Source organism: Mustelus asterias, chromosome 31 (assembly GCF_964213995.1).
Source record: "Mustelus asterias chromosome 31, sMusAst1.hap1.1, whole genome shotgun sequence".
NCBI lineage: Eukaryota > Metazoa > Chordata > Chondrichthyes > Carcharhiniformes > Triakidae > Mustelus > Mustelus asterias.
Window position 1 is genome coordinate 3,909,463 of NC_135831.1, and position 21,712 is coordinate 3,931,174.

Sequence of the window (21,712 nt, forward strand, 5' to 3'; positions counted from 1 at the left end):
ACAAAACCCTCCAAATATACACAATACAGCATCGGTTAAAACCCAGGAATCCAGCCTCCTGGATTGAGTGCTGGAAACCCCTTGTGAAGAAACTCAGAAGGCGTTGTAGTCGATTCTGTTTCCCAAAACACAGCTTCTTTATTAATGTCACATGTATTGGGATACAGTGAAAAATATTGTTTCTTGCGCGCTATATAGACAAAGCATACTGTTCATAGAGTACATAGGGGAGAAGGATTTGATTTATTATTGTCACATGTACTGGGATACAGTGAAAAGTATTGTTTCTTGCGTGCTATACAGACAAAGCATACTGTTCATAGAGTACATAGGGGAGAAGGATTTGATTTATTATTGTCACATGTATTGGGATACAGTGAAAAGTATTGTTTCTTGCGCGCTATACAGACAAAGCATACCATTCATAGAGAAGGAAAGGAGAGGGTGCAGAATGTAGTGTTACAGTCATAGCTAGGGTGTAGAGAAAGATCAACTTAATGCGAGGTAGGTCCATTCAAAAGTCTGACAGCAGCAGGGAAGAAGCTGTTCTCGAGTCGGTTGGTGCGTGACCTCAGACTTTTTCCTGATGGAAGAAGGAGGAAGAGAGAATGCCCGGGGTGCGTGGAGTCCTGGGCACAGTGGTTAACACTGTTGCCTCACTGCGCCAGGGACCCAGGTTCGATTCCCGACTTGGGTCACTGTCTGTGTGGAGTTTGCACATTCTCCCCGTGTCTGCGTGGGTTTCCTCCGGGTGCTCCAGTTTCCTCCCACAGTTCAAAGATGTGCTGGTTAGGTGCATTGACTCAAACAGGCGCCAGGATGTGGCGACTAGGGGAATTTCACAGTAACTTCATTGCAGTGTTAATATAGAACATAGAACAGTACAGCACAGAACAGGCCCTTCGGCCCACGATGTTGTGCCGAGCTTTGTCTGAAACCCAGATCAAGCTATTTCCTCCCTATCATCCCGAAGTACTCCATGTGCCTATCCAATAGCTTCTTAAATGTTCCTAAAGTGTCTGACTCCACTATCCCTGCAGGCAGTCCATTCCACACCCCAACCACTCTCTGCGTAAAGAACCTACCTCAGACATCCTTCCTATATCTCCCACCATGAACCCTATAGTTATGCCCCCTAGTTACCGTTCCATTCACCCGAGGAAATAGTCTTTGAACGTTCACTCTATCTATCCCCCTCATCATCTTATAAACCTCTATCAAGTCTCCTCTCAACCTCCTCCGCTCCAAAGAGAACAGCCCTAGCTCCCTCAACCTTTCCTCATAAAGCCTTCTTGTGACTAATAAATAAACTTTAACTATTATTTTTGCCGGCTGCTTTTCCGAGGCAGCGGGAAGTGTAGACAGAGTCAAGGATGGGAGGCTGGTTTGCGTGATGGATTGGGCTACATTCACACCCTTTTGTAGTTCCTTGTGGTCTTGGGCAGAGCAGGAGCCAGACCAAGCTGTGATACACCCAGAAAGAATGCTTTCTATGGTGCATCTGTAAAAGTTGGTGAGAGTTGTAGCTGATATGCCAAATTTCCTTAGTCTTCTGAGAAAGTAGAGGGGTTGGTGGGGCTTTCTTAACTATAGCGTTGGCATGGGGGGGGACCAGGACAGGTTGTTGGTGATCTGGACACCTAGAAACCTGAAGCTTTCGACCATTTCCACTTTGCCCCCGTTGATGTAGACAGGGGCATTGGCTATTGATGTAACCCTTTGTGATGGTCCGTACCCCTTAGGCAGCTCTGTACATTGCAAGGGAACTGTTCATCTACCTCGCTTGCCCTTGGAATACGAGCCCAAAAGGGGCCCGATGTCTTCAAGAGTGAAGCACGTTGAAAGGATGAGAATGTAACCATTAGAACCCCAAGCAAAGTGCTTACAAAACAATCACTGGGGAGTGGACGGAGTTACAATGAACAGGCGGTCATTGCGGGCCTAAAGTAAAAACCTCCTTTGGTTTTGTTCTAGAGTCCAAGGTTCTGCTGGGATCCATCAAGCGAAAGAATCTCGCCAAGCTCCTCGCCGAGCAGCTGAGTCCGGAGAGGAGGCTGAGGTACATTCTGGAAGAATCCAGGCAACCTGCGGAGGTGTTATCCCATCAGGAGGTGGGTCAAGGAGACGGGACGGGGCGGGAGGAGGGGTCTTTTCCAAAGTGAATTGGAAAAGAGAGGTTGGGTGGACTTGGGTTGTTTTCTCTGGGAGCAGAGAAGACTGAGAGGGGGGCGACCGGATCGAGGTGTTCAAGATTATGAGGGGCGTGGACAGGGGTGGAGAGGGAGCAGCCGTTCCCCTGAGTTGAAGGGTCAGTGGGCGCCACGGTGGCACAGTGGGTTAGCACTGCTGCCTCACAGCGCCGGGGACCCGGGTTCGATTCCGGCCTCGGGTCACTGTCTGTGTGGAGTTTGCACGTTCTCCCCGTGTCTGCGTGGGTTTCCTCCGGGTGCTCCGGTTTCCTCCCACATTCTGAAAGACGTGCTGGTTAGGGTGCATTGACCCGAACAGGCGCCGGAGTGTAACGACTAGGGGGAATTTCACAGTAACTTCATTGCGGCGTTAATGTAAGCCTTACTTATGACTAACAAATGAGCTTTAAAAACTTTTACTTTAAAGTTACAAGGGAACACGAGTTAAAAGTGAAGGGGTTGGAGGTTTAGGGGAAGATTTGAGGAAAACCTTTTTTACCCAGAGGGTGGTGAGGGTCTGGAATGCGCTGCCTGGGAGGGTGGTGGAGGCCTCACATCCTTTAAAAAGTACCTGGGCGGCACGGTAGCACAGTGGTTAGCACTGCTGCTTCACAGCTCCAGGGGCCTGGGTTCGATTCCTGGCTTGGGTCACTGTCTGTGTGGAGTTTGCACATTCTCCTCGTGTCTGCGTGGGTTTCCTCCGGGTGCTCCGGTTTCCTCCCACAGTCCAAAGATGTGCGGGTTAGGTTGATTGGCCAGGTTAAAAATTACCCCTTAGAGTCCTGGGATGCGTAGGTTAGAGGGATTAGTGGGTAAAATATGTGGGGATAGGGCCTGGGTGGGATTGTGGTCGGTGCAGACTCGATGGGCCGAATGGCCTCCTTCTGCACTGTAGGGTTTCTATGATTTCTATGATTGGCCATGCTAAAATTGCCCTTAGTGTCCTGAGATGAGTAGGTTAGAGGGATTAGTGGGTAAATATGTAGGGATATGGGGGTAGGGCCTGGGTGGGATTGTGGTCGGTGCAGACTCGGTGGGCCGAATGGCCTCTTTCTGTGCTGTAGGGTTTCTATGATTCTTCTATGATAACATTCAAGGCTACGGGCCAAGTGCTGGCAAGTGGGATTAGGTGGGCAGGTCAGGACATTTCATGCGTTGGTGCGAACTCGATGGGCTGAAGTGCCTCTCCTGCACTGTAGTATTCTGTGAATAATGCCCGAATGGGCATTGTTCCAGAGAGCCCACTCCAACCATGGACTCGGACTGTGCCAATGCAGTCAGAGGGATCTTCAGAAGGTAAAGTCCCGGTTGCCTCTTTTCAAGACTGCTTGCTCTTCCCACGGGGACTCAAGCCATTCCTCTCAAGCCCAGAGGGCAAAAGGTGACAGGAATAGAGTTATGACCCCCCCCCCCCCTCCTCCCCATCCAGGGACACACAACCGCGTTGGAGCGTTACCGTTACTGGCCCTGACAATCCCAAACAGCTCCCATCGTTAAGTCAATCCTTGCCTTGGAACAGGCGGACAGCAATAACGATGATGCGATGGTTAATATGTACGACAGTCGCTACCGCCTCGGCGGACAAGGGTAGCTATGGAGGTTTCCCCCTCCCCTCCCCGAGTCGTTCACCATCCTGACTTGGGAATATGTCTTGATGTGGGAGGTGCCGGCGCTGGACTGGGGTGGGGCTCGGTAAGAAGTCTCACAACACCAGGTTAGAGTCCAACAGGTTTATTTGGAATCACGAGCTTTCGGAGCGCTGCTCCTTCACTCACCAGGCCTTCCCTTCACCATCGCTGGGTCGAAATCCTGGAACTCCCTCCCTTAATTCTCCCTTAATGTCCAAAGATGTGCAGGTTAGGGGGATTATCATAGAGCATAGAACATTACAGCGCAGTACAGGCCCTTCGGCCCTCGATGTTGCGCCGACCAGTGGAACCAATCTAAAGCCCCTCTAATCTACACTATAGAACAATCATAGAATCATAGGAATCCTGCAGCACAGAAAGAGGCCATTCGGCCCATCGAGTCTGCACCGACCACAATCCCACCCAGGCCCTACCCCCATATCCCTACATATTTTACCCGCTAATGCCTCTAATCTACGCATCCCAGGACACTAAGGGGCAATTTTAGCACGGCCAATCAACCTAACCCGCACATCTTTGGGACTGTGGGAGGAAACCGGAGCACCCGGAGGAAACCCACGCAGACACGAGGAGAATGTGCAAACTCCACACAGACAGTGACCCGAGCCGGGAATCGAACCCAGGACCCTGGAGCTGTGAAGCAGCAGTGCTAACCACTGTGCTACCGTGCCGTGATTAGAGGGTAAAGGGCGGCGCGGTGGCACAGTGGTTCTCACTGCTGCCTCACAGCGCCAGGGACCCGCGTTCGATTCCCGGCTTGGGTCACTGTCTGTGCGGAGTCTGCACGTTCTCCCCCTGTCTGCGTGGGTTTCCTCCGGGTGCTCCGGTTTCCTCCCACAGTCTGAAAGACGTGCTGGTTAGGGTGCATTGTCCGTGCTAAATTCTCCCTCAGTGTTACCCGAACAGGCGCCGGAGTGTGGCGACTAGGGGGATTCTCACAGTAACTTCATTGCAGTGTTAATGTAAGCCTACTTGTGACACAAATAAATAAACTTTAAGAAAACAGAACAGCACTGTGGGAGTACCTACATCTCAGGGAATGCAGCGGGTTCAAGATGGCGGCTCACTCACCACCTTCTCGAGGGGCAACTAGGGATGAGCAATGAATGCTGGGCCTAGCCAGTGACTCTCAAAGAACAAAGAAAATTACAGCACAGGAACAGGCCCTTCGGCCCCTCCAAGCCTGCACCGACCATGCTGCCCGACTGAACTAAAACCCCCTACCCTTCCGGGGACCATATCCCTCTATTCCCATTCTATTCATGTATCTGCCAAGACGCCCCTTAAAACTCACTATCGTCTCCGCTTCCACTACCTCCCCCGGCAGCGAGTTCCAGGCACCCACTACCTTCTGTGTAAAAAAACTTGCCTCGTACATCTCCTTTAAGCCTTGCCCCTCGCGCCTTAAACCTGTGCCCCCTAGTAATTGACTCTTCCATCCTGGGGAAAAAGCTTCTGACTATCTACCCTGTCCATGCCCCTCATAATCTTGTAGACTTCTATCAGGTCTCCCACATCCTACAAGTGAATTTAGCAAATGTCTGAGTGAACAGGTGGAGATGCCGGCGTTGGACTCATCAAGTCATCGAGGTTTCCAGCATAGAAACAGACCCTTCGGCCCAACTTGTCCATGCCAGTCCTTTCCTTTTAATCACTAAGCGAGTCCCAATTGCCCGCATTTGGCCCGTATCCCTCCATACCCATCTTACCTGTTCTGTTCGGCACAGTGGGTTAGCGCTGCTGCCTCACAGCGCCAGGGACCCGGGTTCGATTCCCGGCTTGGGTCACTGTCTGGGGCGGAGTCTGCACATTCTCCCCGTGTCTGCGTGGGCTTCCTCCGGGTGCTCCGGTTTCCTCCCACAGTCCGAAAGACGTGCTGGGTTAGAGTGCATTGACCCGAACAGGCGACAGAGTGTGGCGACTAGGGGAATTTCACAGTAACTTCATTGCGGTGTTAATGTGAGCCTTACTTGTGACACGAATAAACAAACTTTAAAAGACATTGCTCGTCCAATGCAGCTGCAATAGCGACTAACTATAGAATGTTTTTTTGCGTGAATCGGGGGTGGGGGGATGTGGTAAACCTGTTAGCTTAGTGCCTGTGTGTGTGTGTGACATGCCTGGACTTGCCCCTGCCGGCCCCGCCTGGGACACCTCCCCCCCTGGTCCAGGTATAAAGGTGAGTGCTCCCAACCCCCCTGCCTCAGTCGCCGGACCAGTTCATCGGCATGGGTGTGCTCCAAGTCTTTTGCGAATAAAAGCCTATTTGTTCTTGCGTACTAACTAGTCTTTGCTCGATTGATAGTGCATCAGGGGGCGGGTTAATTTTAAAAATGCGCGTGAGTTTGGTGAAATACAAAGTTTATTTTATCATTCCTAAACAACTGGAGACCTCACAAGTAAAAGGACATCAGTGTGTACCTGTGGGTTCCAGAAGAGAGTGTGTGTCGCTCCCAAGAGTTGTATTAATTCACATTTATGTTCATGTTTTATTTAATTCAGAATAACCCATGCTCCGACAGGATTGCCTCTGACGGTAAGTAGCATGCGTCTGTGTTTGTGCATACATGCATACCTGGGAATCCATTCCATGTGCCCACGCGTGCAGTTGCGTCCACAGATTTGATCTGATTTATTATAGGGATCGGGATGTTTTGCTGCAAATGTACAGGGCGTTGGTGAGGCCACACCTGGCGTGTTGTGTGCAGATTTGGTCTCAGGCCGTAGGGCCTGTTCCCGGTGCTGTACTGTTCTTTGCTGTCTGGGCCCGGCCAATGAAACACAACCTCCCCACTCGGGTGGGGCCACATCTCATCTCCGGTCAGAGTCTGGCATCAGCGAGGATGCTGGGAACTTGGGGAAGGGGTGGGATGCGGGCAAGCGGGCGAGTGCTGTGGAGGCCAGTTGGATGCTCTCTCCCCCCGTTCCCCCACCCCCATGAAGGGGTCATGAAGGAGGCCTCAAGGGCTTCCTTTAGGGACCCAACGTGGGTGAGGTGATGCCAGCTCAGAAAGCCTGTGGCCCACCAGTTGGGTCGTAAAATGGGGAGGGGACGGAGTGGGGGGGGGGGGGGGGGGGAGGTGTTGTGGGGGCAAGAATCAGCTTATCATAGGGGCCTAGCTCCTCTTAAGGGAGCCACCACGGACCCCACTACATTTCCGAACCAACATGGCGTCCCATGTGTTTCCAATGCTGTCGGACACCAGATACTTCACCCCCTCAACCTAGAAGAAGGCAACTGGTCTGTTGGCCTTCATAGCAAGAGGATTTGAGTTTGGGATAGATTATTTTGCTGGAATTGTATAGAGCGTTGGGTGAGGCCACACCTGGAGTATTGTGTGCAGTTTTGGTCCCCTTATCTGAGGAAGGATGTCCTTGCTATAGAGGGAGCGCAGCGAAGGTTTACCAGGCTGATTCCTGGGATGGCAGGTCTGTCATGTGAAGAGAGTTAGGATTATATTCACTGGAGTTTAGAAGAGTGAGAGGGGATCTCATCGAAACTTATAAAATTCTAACAGGGTTCGACAGGGTGGATTCAGAAAGAATGTTCCCGATGGTGGGGGGAGTCCAGAACTAGGGGGTCACAGTTTGAGGATAAGGGGTAAACCATTTAGGACTGAGGTGAGGAGAAATTTCTTCACCCAGAAGGTGGTGAATGTGTGGAATTCACTCCCACAGAAAGTAGCTGAGGCCAAAACGTTGTGTGGTTTCAAAAAGAAATTAGATATCGCTCTTGGGGCTAAAGGGACCGAGGGATATGGGGGGAAAGGGGGATCAGGATATTGAATTGGAGGATCAGCCATGATGGTGATGAAAGGTGGAGCAGGCTCGATGGGCCGAATGGCCTCCTCCTGCTTCCAGTTTCTATGGTCTCACATGTTTCTATGTGAGATGTTCCTTTACAATGAAAAGTATTGTTTCTTATGCGTCCTACAGACAAAGCCAACACTATAGTTAAGAAAGCCCCACCAACGCCTCTACTTTCTCAGAAGACTAAGGAAATTTGGCATGTCCGCTACGACTCTCACCAACTTTTACAGATGCACCATAGAAAGCATTCTTTCTGGTTGTATCACAGCTTGGTCTGGGCTCCTGCTCTGCCCAAGACCACAAAAAACTACAGAGGGTTGTGAATGTAGCCCAATCCATCACGCAAACCAGCCTCCCATCCATTGACTCTGTCTACACTTCCCGCTGCCTCGGGGAAAAGCAGCTAGAATAATCAAGGACCCCACGCACCCTGGACATTCTCTCTTCCACCTTCTTCCGTCGGGAAAAAGATACAAAAGTCTGAGGTCACGTACCAACCGACTCAAGAACAGCTTCTTCCCTGCTGCCATCAGACTTTTGAATAGACCTGCTTATATTAAGTTGATCTTTCTCGACACCCTAGCTATGACTGTAACGTTACATTCTGCACTCTCTCCTTCTCTATAAACGGTATGCTTTGTCTGCATAGCGCGCAAGAAACAATACTTTTCACTGTATCCCAATACATGTGACAATAATAAATCAAATCATACTGTACATAGGGGAGAAGGAAAGGAGGGAGTGCAGAATGTAGTTACAGTCATAGCTAGGGTGCAGAGAAAGATCAACTTCATATAAGGTAAGTCCATTCAATGGTGTGATGGCAGCAGGGAAGAAGCTGTTCTTGAGTCGGTTGGTACGTGACCTCAGACTTTTGTATCTTTTTCCCGATGGAAGAAGGTGGAAGAGAGAATGTCCGGGGTGCGTGGGGTCCTTGATTATGCCGGCTGCTTTTCCCCGAGGCAGCGGGAAGTGTAGACAGAGTCAATGGATGGGAGGCTGGGTTTGCGTGATGGATTGGGCTACATTCACGACCTTTTGTAGTTCCTTGCGGTCTTGGGCAGAGCAGGAGCCCAGACCAAGCTGTGATACAGCCAGAAAGAATGCTTTCTATGGTGCATCTGTAAAAGCTGATGAGAGGGTGGCACAGCGGGTTAGCGCTGCTGCCTCACAGCGCCAGGGACCCGGGTTCGATTCCCGGCTCGGGTCACTGTCTGTGCGGAGTCTGCACGTTCTCCCCGTGTCTGCGTGGGTTTCCTCCCGGTGCTCCGGTTTCCTCCCACAGTCCAAAAGACGTGCTGGTTAGGGTGGATTGGCCGTGCTAAATTCTTCCTCGGTGTTACCCGAACAGACGCCGGAGTGTGGCGACTAGGGGAATTTCACAGTAACTTCATTGCAGTGTTAATGTAAGCTGACTTGTGACACTAATAAATAAGCTTAAACTTAAAACACCCCAGTCCCTGCGGTGCCCAGCGGGCGTGGAAGGTCTTGATCAGGTGGACATTTAAAAAGATGTGCAGGTTAGGTGGATTGGCCATGCTAAATTGCCCTCTTAGTGTCCAAAGAGGTGCAAGTTAGGTGGATTGGCCATGCTAAATTGCCCCTTAGTGTCCAAAGATGTGTAGGTTAGGTGGATTGGCCATGCTAAATTGCCCTCTTAGTGTCCAAAGAGGTGCAGGTTAGGTGGATTGGCCATGCTAAATTGCCCCTTAGTGTCCAAAGATGTATAGGTTAGGTGGATTGGCCATGCTAAATTCTCCCTTAGTGTCCAAAGATGTGGAGGTTAGGTGGATTGGCCATGCTAAATTCTCCCTTAGTATCCAAAGATGTGCAGGTTAAGTGGATTGGCCATGCTAAATTGTCCCTTAGTGTCCAAAGATGTGCAGGTTCGGTGGATTAGTGCCAGGGGGATTGGCAGGGTGAATACGTGGGGTTAAGGGGATAGGGCCTGGGTGGCATTGTTGTCAGTGATGGGCCAAATGGCCTCCTTCTGCACTGTAGGGATTCTAAGATTCTGTGAAAGATATTCCTCCTCATCTCAGTTTGACATTGGCGCTCCTTTATTCTGAGACTACGCCCCCTGGTCCTCGATCTCCCCTGAGGGGAAACATCCGCTCAGCATTTACCCTGTCAAGCTCCTTAAGAATCTTCTACACCCGAGGGAATACAAGCCTCTTAATTTAATTTAATTTAACCCTTTTCATCCCAGTGTCATTCTGGGGCCTACCTTTGAGGCTTGAATGCTCCCTTCTGTCTTGGTGACTGAAACGTAACATAGGAAATGATTGCAAAGTTCACTCACCCTCCCCGTCTCGTTGGGATTTCATTGCAGACTCTCATCCTCCTGAAAATCAACACTTCCACCAAGAAGACAACATCTACATCGAGAATGAAGAGGTAGGGCCTTAGCTGCTTCTCCCGCGTTTGCTGAAAGCATGGACTTCATCGCTAACTCACCCCGGCTACACCTCCTCAGCAGATGGAGGGTGTTAGTGGGGTTTGCGTGGTGGCCAGGTATTGCCGAAGCTTCAGCCAATACAAAGATTCAGGGGCGGCACGGTGGCACAGCGGGTTAGCGCTGCTGCCTCACAGCGCCAGGGGCCCGGGTTCAATTCCGCCCTCGGTCACTGTCGGTGTGGAGTTTGCACGTTCTCCCCCCGTGTCTGCGTGGGTTTCCTCCGGGTGCTCCGGTTTCCTCCCACAGTCTGAAAGACGTGCTGGTTAGGTGAATTGGCCACGCCAAATTCTCCCTCAGTATTGCTCGAACAGGCGCTGGAGTGTGGCGACTCGGGGATTTTCACAGTAACTTCATTGCAGTGTTAATGTAAGCCGACTTGTGACAAATAAATAAACTTCTTCTTCAAAACTTGGGTTCGATTCCCGGCTTGGGTCACTGTCTGTGTGGAGTCTGCACGTTCTCCCCATGTCTGCATGGGTTTCCTCCTGATGTGGAGATGCCGGCGTTGGACTGGGGTAAACACAGTAAGAGTTTTAACAACACCAGGTTAAAGTCCAACAGGTTTATTTGGTAGCAAATGCCGTTAGCTTTCGGAGCGCTGCTCCTGTTCCCTGAGAATGTGCTCCATCTGACGAAGGAGCAGCGCTCCGAAAGCTAATGGCATTTGCTACCAAATAAACCTGTTGGACTTTAACCTGGTGTTGTTAAAACTCTTACTGGGTTTCCTCCCACAGTCCAAAGATGTGCGGGTCAGGTGGATCGGCCATGCTAAATTGACCCTAGTGTCAGGGGGACTAGCGAGGGTAAATGCATGGGGTTACGGGGATAGGGCCTGGGTAGGATTGTGATCGGTGCAGACTCGATGGACCGAATGGCCTCCTTCTGCACTGCAGGGATTCTGCGATACTATGAAAGCCAGTGTCCCAGTTTAAAGACGTAACTTTTATTTGACTGCGAATCACAGGGAGAGAATATTAAGAGTCCGAGGCCCCTGCAGACATAGAGCAGCCTGACGTCTATAATAAACTCTGATGCATGTTTGTATATCCTTTCTCAAGTAGTATTGTGTCCAATTCTGGTCACCACACTACAAGAAGGACGTGGAGGCTTTGGAGAGGGTACAGAAGAGGTTTACCAGGATGTTGCCTGGTCTGGAGGGTATTGGCTATGAGGAGAGGTTGGAGAAACTTGGTTTGTTCTCACTGAAACGACGGAGGTTGAGGGGCGACCTGATAGAAGTCTACAAGATTATGAGGGGCATGGACAGAGTGGATAGTCAGAAGCTTTTTCCCCAGGGTGGAAGAGTCAATGACTAGGGGGGCACAGGTTTAAGGTGCATGGGGGAAAGTTTAGAGGAGATGTGCGAGGTGAGTTTTTTTACACAGAGGGTGGTGAGTGTCTGGAAGGTGCAGCCCGGGGGAGGGGGTGGGAGCGGGTACGATAGTGGCATTTAAGAGACAACTAGACAAATACATGAATAGGATGGGAATGGAAGGATACGGACTCTAAGTGCAGACGGTTTTAGTTTAGGCAGGCATCAAGACCGGCGCAGGCTTGGAGGGCCGAAGGGCCCGTTCCTGTGCTGTACTGTTCTTTGTTCTTTGTATACAGTTCAAGATAAATCAATTATACGTTTTTCTTATCAAATTCTCCCGCCTTTCATTAGCTTTGAATCAACCAACTTCAACGCACTTAAATCATTAATAATGTTGTGGGAAATTTACCACTGGAGTCAGACTGGCGGTTCAGTAATACAGTTTTATTTTGGACACGAAGCTTCGGGGAGAAAGCACTGGTACTCCGCAGTACTTGGCAGCTACCTTCTCAGTTACACAATAGCAGTTGATCATTTTTATGCCTTTTAGACAATAGGTAGTCCGGACATTAGCCGTTTAACACATCGTTATAGTTGAGTGGGCAGATCATGGTGATCGATAGTTAACACATCGTTACAATCAGATAGGTACAGATATGGGCAGTTAACATATCATTGTTCATAGAATGGATACATTTCCTCTATCAATGACTGGTTTCGATCTATACATTCAGTGGCTGGTGTTGTTGCATTTATGTATTTATCGCGAGGGGGATAGAATATAAAAGCAGGGAGGTCTTGCTGCAACTGTACAAGGCACTGGTGAGGCCGCAACTGGAGTACTGTGTGCAGTTTTGGTCCCCTTATTTGCGAAAGGATATATTGGCCTTGGAGGGAGTGCAGAGAAGGTTCACCAGGTTGATACCGGAGATGAGGGGTGTAGCTTATGAGGAGAGATTAAACAGATTGGGTCTGTACTCGTTGGAGTTTAGAAGGATGAGGGGTGATCTTATAGAGACATATAAGATAATGAAGGGGCTGGATAGGGTAGAGGTGGAGAGATTCTTTCCACTTAGAAGGGAAACTAGAACTAGGGGGCACAGCCTCAAAATAAGGGGGGGGCCGGTTCAGAACAGAGTTGAGGGGGAACTTCTTCTCTCAGAGGGTAGTGAATCTCTGGAATTCTCTGCCCATTGAAGTGGTGGAGTCTTCCTCGTTGAATATGTTTAAATCACGGGTAGATAGTTTTCTGATCGATAAGGGAATTAGGGGATATGGGGAGCAGGCGGGTAAGTGGAACTGATTCGCTTCAGATCAGCCATGATCTTGTTGAATGGCGGGGCAGGCTCGAAGGGCCAGATGGCCTACTCCTGCTCCTATTTCTTATGTTCTTATGTTCCCATCTGTGGCTGATCTTATTATCAGACCCTTTGTTCTGGGTCTGCCCTTATCTTAAAGTGCCTCAAGCTCTGACTAGCTTCCTGCAGCATTTCGGTTACTGCATGTTTTAACTTTAAGTAACTGTCTGTGCTAAAAGCCAGTGCCTGTTTAATGTCCCTTCCCAGGCAACCATTTTGTGTGTCAGGCAACCATTTTGTGTGTCAGGTAACCATTTCTTTAATTTCCCCACAACAATAACGTCGGTCACATACTTCAGCCAATTGCATTTCACCCTCTGACATGATGGGATTCTATTGGTCCTTGGAATCCGGATGCTTCCTCCCGCTATCGCTGACTCAACTTCCGCTGTTGCTTAGCAACCCCCAGACCCTGAGGTCAAAGTTAACAGTCCCACCCGTTTCCTCCACATCATACGCCGGGTCAGACCAATGCACGTTCTCGCGGCTGAGAAGGCAATTGTCCTATCTGGATCGTGAATAACTCTATTCAGCGGCACGGCGGCACAGTGGGTTAGCACTGCCACCTCACAGCGCCAGGGACCCGGGTTCGATTCCCGACTTGGGTCACTGTCTGTGCGGAGTCTGCACGTTCTCCCCGTGTCTACGTGGGTTTCCTCCGGGTGCTCCGGTTTCCTCCCACAGTCTGAAAGACGTGCTGGTTAGGGTGCATTGACCCGAACAGGCGCCGGAATGTGGCAACAAGGGGGATTCTCACAGTAACTTCATTGCAGTGTTAATGTAAGCCTTACTTGTGGCTAAAAAATAAACTTTACTTTTTTGCTTTATTCTATTCGTAAGCGACCCTGAGAACCTCACTGCTCCCAATTCCCCGTTAAATAGGGAATATTCAAATGGTAAGACCTTGCACATTCCAAGGTTTCATTGTTCCCTGAGAATGTGGTTCTGTCTCAAAGTCCCTGTCCCATCAGGCCTTGCAGCAACTTGCTCTTGGCTAAATCACTCTATAAAAATACAGTTAATACATTTAAAAATATCAAAATATGTGTTTAAATCATAATCGCTTGTTTTCAATCTTTTGCTGCATTCAGATGTTAAAGTGTTCCCTTGTTATCTTACAAGTCGAGTTAGAATCATTTAACTCAATGCTGGTGGTTCTGTTGGTGTCTCTAACCTACTTTCCTTTCCCTACAGAGGCTGGGAGGGTACAAGGGGGCTTTCAATCGGGAGATTGGGGATGGCCTATTGGAGTATGAGCTCCCTGATTAAGGAGCCAATTGATGGGCCAATGGGGGAGTCTTTTCTTTGTACTTAACCGGGCGTGGGCGTGTCGGTTCCTCTGGTACTCCCGAAGGTAGCCTGCTGACTGCCCGCACCCTGTGTACCTCTGTTGGAATTGTAAATAAAGGGTTTGTGCTGAAGGGAGTTCTGCCTCCGAAGGCTTATTACAGGGAGGGGGACATTATTGCCTCTTCTCTGCCCCTGAGAGCTGGTGGCCTCCGAGTGAAGTCGAACGCAGGTTTTCTGTTGATTGACTATCTAGGGCTTCATCGGGTTACCAGGAGGGAATGGCCTCTGGGGAGGATAGAGCAATACAGCACGGAAACAGGCCCTTGGGCCCAACTGGTCCATGCTGACCCCTGGTGCCCTCCCCAGCTAGTCCCAATTGCCCGCGTTTGTATCCCATAGCGAGGAGGGAGTATAGAGAGGAGGGAAGGAACATGGAGGACCAGATGCCCCTCAGGGGAAGCTCTCACACCTCACTCCTGGATGGAACTAGCTTGCCTAATCTCCCTCTCGGCTGGAACGCCTCACAAGAGATAAAAAGGAACGAAAGGGACCAAAAAATATAAGGGACAGGGAGGAAATTCACTTTGGAATTAAAAACAAGGCAGCAGATTACTACCTGAATGGCTGTAAATTGGGAGAGGGGAGTGTGCAGAGGGATCTGGGTGTCCTTGTGCACCAGTCGCTGAAGGTAAGCATGCAGGTGCAGCAGGCGGTAAAGAAGGCAAATGGTATGTTGGCCTTCATTGCGAGAGGTTTCGAGTACAGGAGCAGGGATGTGTTGTTGCAATTATACAGGGCCTTGGTGAGGCCACACCTGGAGTATTGTGTGCAGTTTTGGTCTCCTTTTCTGAGGAAGGATGTTCTTGCTCTGGAGGGAGTGAAGCGAAGGTTTACCCGGCTGATTCCGGGGATGGCGGGACTGATGTATGAGGAGAGATTGACCAGGTTAGGATTGTTTTCACTGGAGTTCAGACGAATGAGGGGGGGATCTCATAGAGACTTATAAAATTCTAACAGGACGAGACAGGGTAGATGCAGGGAGGATGTTCCCGATGGTGGGGGGAGTCCAGAACCAGGGGTCACAGTCTGAGGATTCGGGGTAGACCATTTAGGACGGAGGTGAGGAGACATTTCTTCACCCGGTGAGCCTGTGGAATTCATTCCCACAAGAAGTAGTTGATGCCTTTATAGGACGGGGTATAGAGTATAAAAGCTGGAGTCTGATGATGCAGCTGTATAGAATGCTGGTTAGGCCACATTTGGAGTACTGCGTCCAGTTCTGGTCGCCGCACTACCAGAAGGACGTGGAGGCGTTAGAGAGAGTGCAGAGAAGGTTTACCAGGATGTTGCCTGGTTTGGAGGGTCTTAGCTATGAGGAGAGACTGGGTAAACTGGGGTTGTTCTCCTTGGAAAGACGGAGAATGAGGGGAGATCTAATAGAGGTGTACAAGATTATGAAGGGGATAGATAGGGTGAACGGTGGGAAGCTTTTTCCCAGATCAGAAGTGACGATCACGAGGGGTCACGGGCTCAAGGTGAGAGGGGCGAGGTATAACTCAGATATTAGAGGGATGTTTTTTACACAGAGGGTGGTGGGGGCCTGGAATGCGCTGCCAAGTAGGGTGGTGGAGGCAGGCACGCTGACATCGTTTAAGACTTACCTGGATAGTCACATGAGCAGCCTGGGAATGGAGGGATACAAACGATTGGTCTAGTTGGACCAAGGAGCGGCACAGGCTTGGAGGGCCGAAGGGCCTGTTTCCTGTGCTGTACTGTTCTTTGTTCTTTGTTCTAAAACATTGAATGTATTGAAGAGGCGGCTGGATATAGCACTTGGGGCGAACGGGATCAAAGGTTATGGGGGGAAAGCAGGATTAGGCTATTGAGTTGGATGATCAGCCATGATGGTGATGAATGGTGGAGCAGGCTCGAAGGGCCGAATGGCCTCCTCCTGCTCCTATCTTCTATGTTTCCATGTTTCTGTGAAAGAAAAATGTTCTCACGTGTGTTTTTTCTCCCTGACAGACCAAGGTGGTTCAAGAAAGTCGCCCATCCAAATCCGGCAAGCAGAAGCGATTTCGTTGTTATACTCTGGTAACGAGGTCCGATGTTCATTAAACCTGACGCTCCGACTACTTAAGACCTAGGAGCAGAATTAGGCCACTCGGCCCATCGGGTCTGCTCCGCCATTCAATCACGGCTGATGTTTTTCTCATCCCCATTCTCCTGCCCTTTTCCCCATAACCCCTGATCCCCTTATTAATCAAGAACCTATCTATCTCTGTCTTAAAGACACTCAATGACCCGGCCTCCACAGCCTTCTGCGGCAAAGAGTTCCACACATTCACCACTCTCTGGCTGAAGAAATTCCTCCTCATCTCTGGTTTAAAGGATCATCCCTTTAGCCTGAGGTTGTGCCCTCTGTTTCTAGTTTTTCCTACTGGTGGAAACATCCTCTCCACGTCCACTCTATCCAGGCCTCACAGTGTCCTGTAAGTTTCAATAAGATCCCCCCCTCATCCTTCTAAACTCCAACAAGTACAGACCCAGAGTCCTCAACCGTTCCTCATACGACAAGCTCTTCATTCCAGGGATCATTCTTGTGAACCTCCTCTGGACCCTTTCCAAGGCCAGCACATCCTTCCTTAGATACGGGGCCCAAAACTGCTCACAATACTCCAAATGGGGGTCTGACCAGAGCCTTATACAGCCTCAGAAGTACATCCCTACTCTTGTATTCTAGCCCTCTCGACATGAATGCTAACATTGCCTTTGGCGTCCTACAGTTCAGGAAGCTTTAACTTCTGCCTGATGGGATGGTTCCTTTTCCAGGAGATGATAAGACAGCGAGGTTTGGGAAGGAACACAGCTCACTGGGTTATGGACATGGGGTACGCCATCAGCACCTAGACTGGAACTAGCCGGGTTTGAGCGGGTTGGGACCTGGGACAAGGTTTTAAAAGGGTGTGTCACTGCTGCCATCACACACGTGCCAGGAAAAGACTATCTCCAACGAGAGAGAGTCTAACATTCAAAACATCAACATTACTCATTCTCCCTCTATCAACTGGATACCCCATCCTGGGAGTTACCATTGGGCAGTGCGGTGGCACAGTGCGTTAGCACTGCTGCCTCACAGCGCCAGGGGCCCGGGTTCGATTCCCGGTCTTGGGTCACTGTCTGTGCGGAGTTTGCACGTTCTCCCCGTGTCTGCGTGGGTTTCCTCCGGGTGCTCCGGTTTCCTCCCACAGTCCAAAGATGTGCTGGTTAGATGGATTGGCCGTGCTAAATTCTCCCTCAGTGTTACCCGAACAGGCGCCGGAGTGTGGCGACTGGGGGATTCTCGCAGTAACTTCATTGCAATGTTAATGTAAGCCTATTTGTGACACTAATAAATAAACTTTAACTAACATCACTGTGGATGTGCTTACACCACATGGACTGCAGCGGTTCTGGAGGCCGGGTCATTGAGTGTCTTTAAGACAGAGTTGGATAGGTTCTTGATTAATAAGGGGATCAGGGGTTATGGGGAAAAGGCAGGAGAATGGGGATGAGAAAAATACCAGCCGTGATTGAATGGCGGAGCAGACTCGATGGGCCGAGTGGCCTCATTCTGCTCCTATGTCTTATGGTCTTGTGGCTCAAGAAGGCAGCTCACCACCACCTTCTCAAGGAGCTGTTAAGAATGCGCAATCAATATTAGCCGAGCCAATCATGATTACATCCCATGGAACGAGCAAATAAAATGACCTAAGTAAGACCCCAGGGTAACCAATCGGCAGTGGGAAAAAAAGAGGGGGTTCCATTGTGGTTACGTCAACCTTTCCAACCAAGCCTGCCGTCCATTGTAAAGGGGAGATGAGGAATGTTGTCCAAACTCCCAATCTCAAACTGAATGACTTTAACGACACTGATTGTCTCAGTAAATACTCTTAATTTGACTTCTGTTACAGGATGGAGAGGAGGTCTTTGACACGATGACTACATGGGAGGTAATGGTGGTTTTTTAAAAAATCAATTGTAAAGCATGAAGGTACAAGATCAGAAACTCCAGGGTATAATTACAAAGGCAGACCCGACCCCAACTATATTTCTATTTTGACATTGGTGTGGGAATAAGATGTTCCACTCCTTGTGCGATTCGTCTAACACTGGGCGGCACGGTGGCACAGTGGTTGGCGTCGCTGCCTCACAGCGCCAGGGACCCGGGTTCGATTCCCGGCTTGGGTCACTGTCTGTGTGGAGTTTGCACGTTCTCCCCCCCGTGTCTGCGTGGGTTTCCTCCGGGTGCTCCGGTTTCCTCCCACAGTCCGAAAGACGTGCTGGTTAGGGTGCATTGACCCGAACAGGCGTCGGAGTGTGGCGACTAGGGGAATTTCACAGTAACTTCATTGCAGTGTTAATGTAAGCCCTACTTGTGACTAATAAATAAACTTTAACTTTTAACTTTCTCACAGTAACTTCATTGCGGTGTTAATGTAAGCTACTTGTGACACCAGTAAATAAACTTTTTTTAAAATCTTTCGCTTTTGAGGGCAGCACAGTGGGTTGGCACTGCTGCCTTACAACGCCAGGGACCCCGGTTCAATTCTGGTCTCGGGTCACTGTCTGTGCAGAGTCTGCACATTCTCCCCGTGTCTGCGTGGCTTTCCTCCGGGTGCTCCGGTTTCCTCCCACAGTCTGAAAGACGTGCTGGTTAGGGTGGATTGGCCAAGCTAAATTCTCCCTCAGTGTTACCAGAACAGGCACCAGAGTGTGGCAACTAAGAGATTTTCCTTGCAGTGTTAATGTCAGTTTACTTGTGACACTAATAAATAAACTTAAACTGAAAGCAAATTTTATTTAACAACACAGTTTAATTTTTGCAAATGAATTAGCTTAACTTTTCACAATTGAACGATAGCTAAACATGACACAATTCTTAACTGCTAATCTATACTGAGTTCCAATCAAGCAATATTCTTCATATAGGCTCAAACGTCGCTTTAAAATTAGTTAGAAAAACACAGGCATACTCACTTTGACTTAGGTTACCAGTCTTAGAGCTTTCGGAACACACCTGGAGAGAGAGACACTGCTTTCTTCAGGCAGCAACTGCTTGCAAATTAAAATGAAAATGAAACTCTTTCTTTCCTGCAAGTTTAGCTCCTCCCATTAACTACATGGCTCTGTCAATCAACCTAGTCTAAGATCCCAGGAGGACCTAAATAAACAAAATTTCCATTAACTCTACAAGGTTACACGTGCCTTAGCTAAAATTTGCCTGCATCCTTAACTCCTGCTGGTGGAACTCTTGTAACAAAACACCAGCACTTAGAGCAACCCCATCTCAAACACAAAATACATCAAAATACAACAGTATTATCGCAAAAGAACGAAGTAGCGTTTTGTGGTTTGTGTGTCCTTTTTTGTCATGAGGGTTACTTTGACACCTAAAGTTGTGCATAGTAAAGATCCCACAATAACTCATTGCCTCTTGGGTTGAGGGAGGAATATTGGCCAAGAGAGGGGGGACAAGACAAACTCCCCTGCTCTTCCTCCAATTCCTAGAACGCCTACAGTGCATAAGGAGGCCATTCGGCCCATCGATCCTGCGCCGACTGCAATCCCACCCAGGCCCTTTCCCTGTAATCCCACCGATTTAGCAGTGCATTTAAGAGTGGTTAGCACTGCTGCCTCACAGCGCCAGGGACCCGGGTTCAATTCCAGCCTCGAGTCTGTGTGGAGTTTGCATGTTTTTGATTTGATTTGATTTATTATTGTCACATGTATTGGGATACAGTGAAAAGTATTGTCTCTTGCGCGCTATACAGACAAAGCATACCGTTCATAGAGTACATAGGGGAGAAGGGTTTGATTTATTATTGTCACATGTTTTGGGATACCGTGAAAAGTATTGTTTCTTGCGCGCTATACAGACAAAGCATACCGTTCATAGAGTACATAGGGGAGAAGGGTTTGATTTATTATTGTCACATGTTTTGGGATACCGTGAAAAGTATTGTTTCTTGCGCGCTATACAGACAAAGCATACCATTCATAGAGTACATAGGGGAGAAGGATTTGATTTATTATTGTCACATGTATTGGGATACAGTGAAAAGTATTGTTTCTTGCGCACTATACAGACAAAGCATACCATTCATAGAGTACATAGGGGAGAAGGGTTTGATTTATTATTGTCACATGTTTTGGGATACAGTGAAAAGTATTGTTTCTTGCAAGCTATACGGACAAAGCATACCATTCATAGAGTACATAGGGGAGAAGGATTTGATTTATTATTGTCACATGTATTGGGATACAGTGAAAAGTATTGTTTCTTGCGCACTATACAGACAAAGCATACCATTCATAGAGTACATAGGGGAGAAGGATTTGATTTATTATTGTCACATGTATTGGGATACAGTGAAAAGTATTGTTTCTTGCGCGCTATACAGACAAAGCATACCGTTCATAGAGAAGGAAAGGAGAGAGTGCAGAATGTACTGTTACAGTCATAGCTAGGGTGTAGAGAAAGATCAACTTAATGCGAGGGAGGTCCATTCGAAAGTCTGACAGCAGCAGGGAAGAAGCTGTTCTTGAGTCGGTTGGTGCGTGACCTCAGACTTTTGTATCTTTTTCCCGATGGAAGAAGGTGGAAGAGAGAATGTCCGGGGCGTGTGGGGGTCCTTGATTATGCCGGCTGCTTTTCCCCGAGGTAGCGGGAAGTGTAGACAGAGTCAATGGATGGGAGGCTGGTTTGCGTGATGGATTGGGCAACATTCACGACCTTTTGTAGTTCCTTGCGGTCTTGGGCAGAGCAGGAGCCCAGACCAAGCTGTGATACAACCAGAAAGGTTGCTTTCTATGGTGCACCTGTAAAAGTTGGTGAGAGTCGTAGCGGACATGCCGAATCTGAGAAAGTAGAGGCTGCCCTGTTCTCCTCGTGTCTGCGTGGGTTTCCTCAGGGTGCTCCGGTTTCCTCCCACACTCCAAAGATGTGCGGGTTAGGTTGATTGGCCGTGCTAAATTGACCCAAGTGTTAGGTGGTGAACACAGGGTATATATGTGGGTTTATGGAAGTAAGGCCTGGGTGGGACTGTGGCCGGTACAGACTCGATGGCTGAATGGCCTCCTTCTGCATTGTAGGGATTATATGATTCTATGTATTTAACCTGCTAAACCCCCTGACACTAAGGGACAATTTAGCATGGCCAATCCACCTAACCTGTACATCTTTAGACACTAAGGGGCAATTTAGCATGGCCAATCCACCTAACCTGCACATCTTTGGACTGTGAGAGGAAACCGGAGCACCCGGAGGGAACCCACACGGACACGGGGTGGGAGAACGTGCAGACTCCGCACAGACAGTGACCCGAGGCTGGAATTGAACCTGGGTGCCTGATGCCGTGAAGCAGCGGTGCTAACCACTCTGCCACCGTACCTGAAGGATCCTTTATGTCTTGATGTCCAGACGCAATCCACAGGGAAATCTGTCAGCGTGTGTTACGAGTCACAAAATACTGTGAATTTAAACTGAGGGGACTCTGCTGCTGTCCCTGTCCTGGGAGTGTTTGATGGGGACAGTGTAGAGGGAGCTTTACTCTGTATCTAACCCCGTGCTGTACCTGTCCTGGGAGTGTTTGATGGGGACA

The 21,712-nt window shown here is 49.2% G+C and overlaps 1 protein-coding gene across 1 annotated transcript in view; it reads left to right on the top strand.

The window, feature by feature from the left end:
• The window catches only part of LOC144481695 (chloride channel protein ClC-Kb-like), a 107,627-nt gene that overhangs the window by 66,229 nt on the left and 19,686 nt on the right, over nucleotides 1-21,712 (top strand). Inside the window, exons 16-20 of the mRNA XM_078200832.1 lie at nucleotides 1,975-2,111; nucleotides 6,341-6,374; nucleotides 9,981-10,045; nucleotides 16,095-16,163; nucleotides 18,023-18,061. Coding sequence (XP_078056958.1) covers nucleotides 1,975-2,111; nucleotides 6,341-6,374; nucleotides 9,981-10,045; nucleotides 16,095-16,163; nucleotides 18,023-18,061 — 344 coding nt within the window. The remainder of the gene's footprint in view (nucleotides 1-1,974; nucleotides 2,112-6,340; nucleotides 6,375-9,980; nucleotides 10,046-16,094; nucleotides 16,164-18,022; nucleotides 18,062-21,712) is intronic.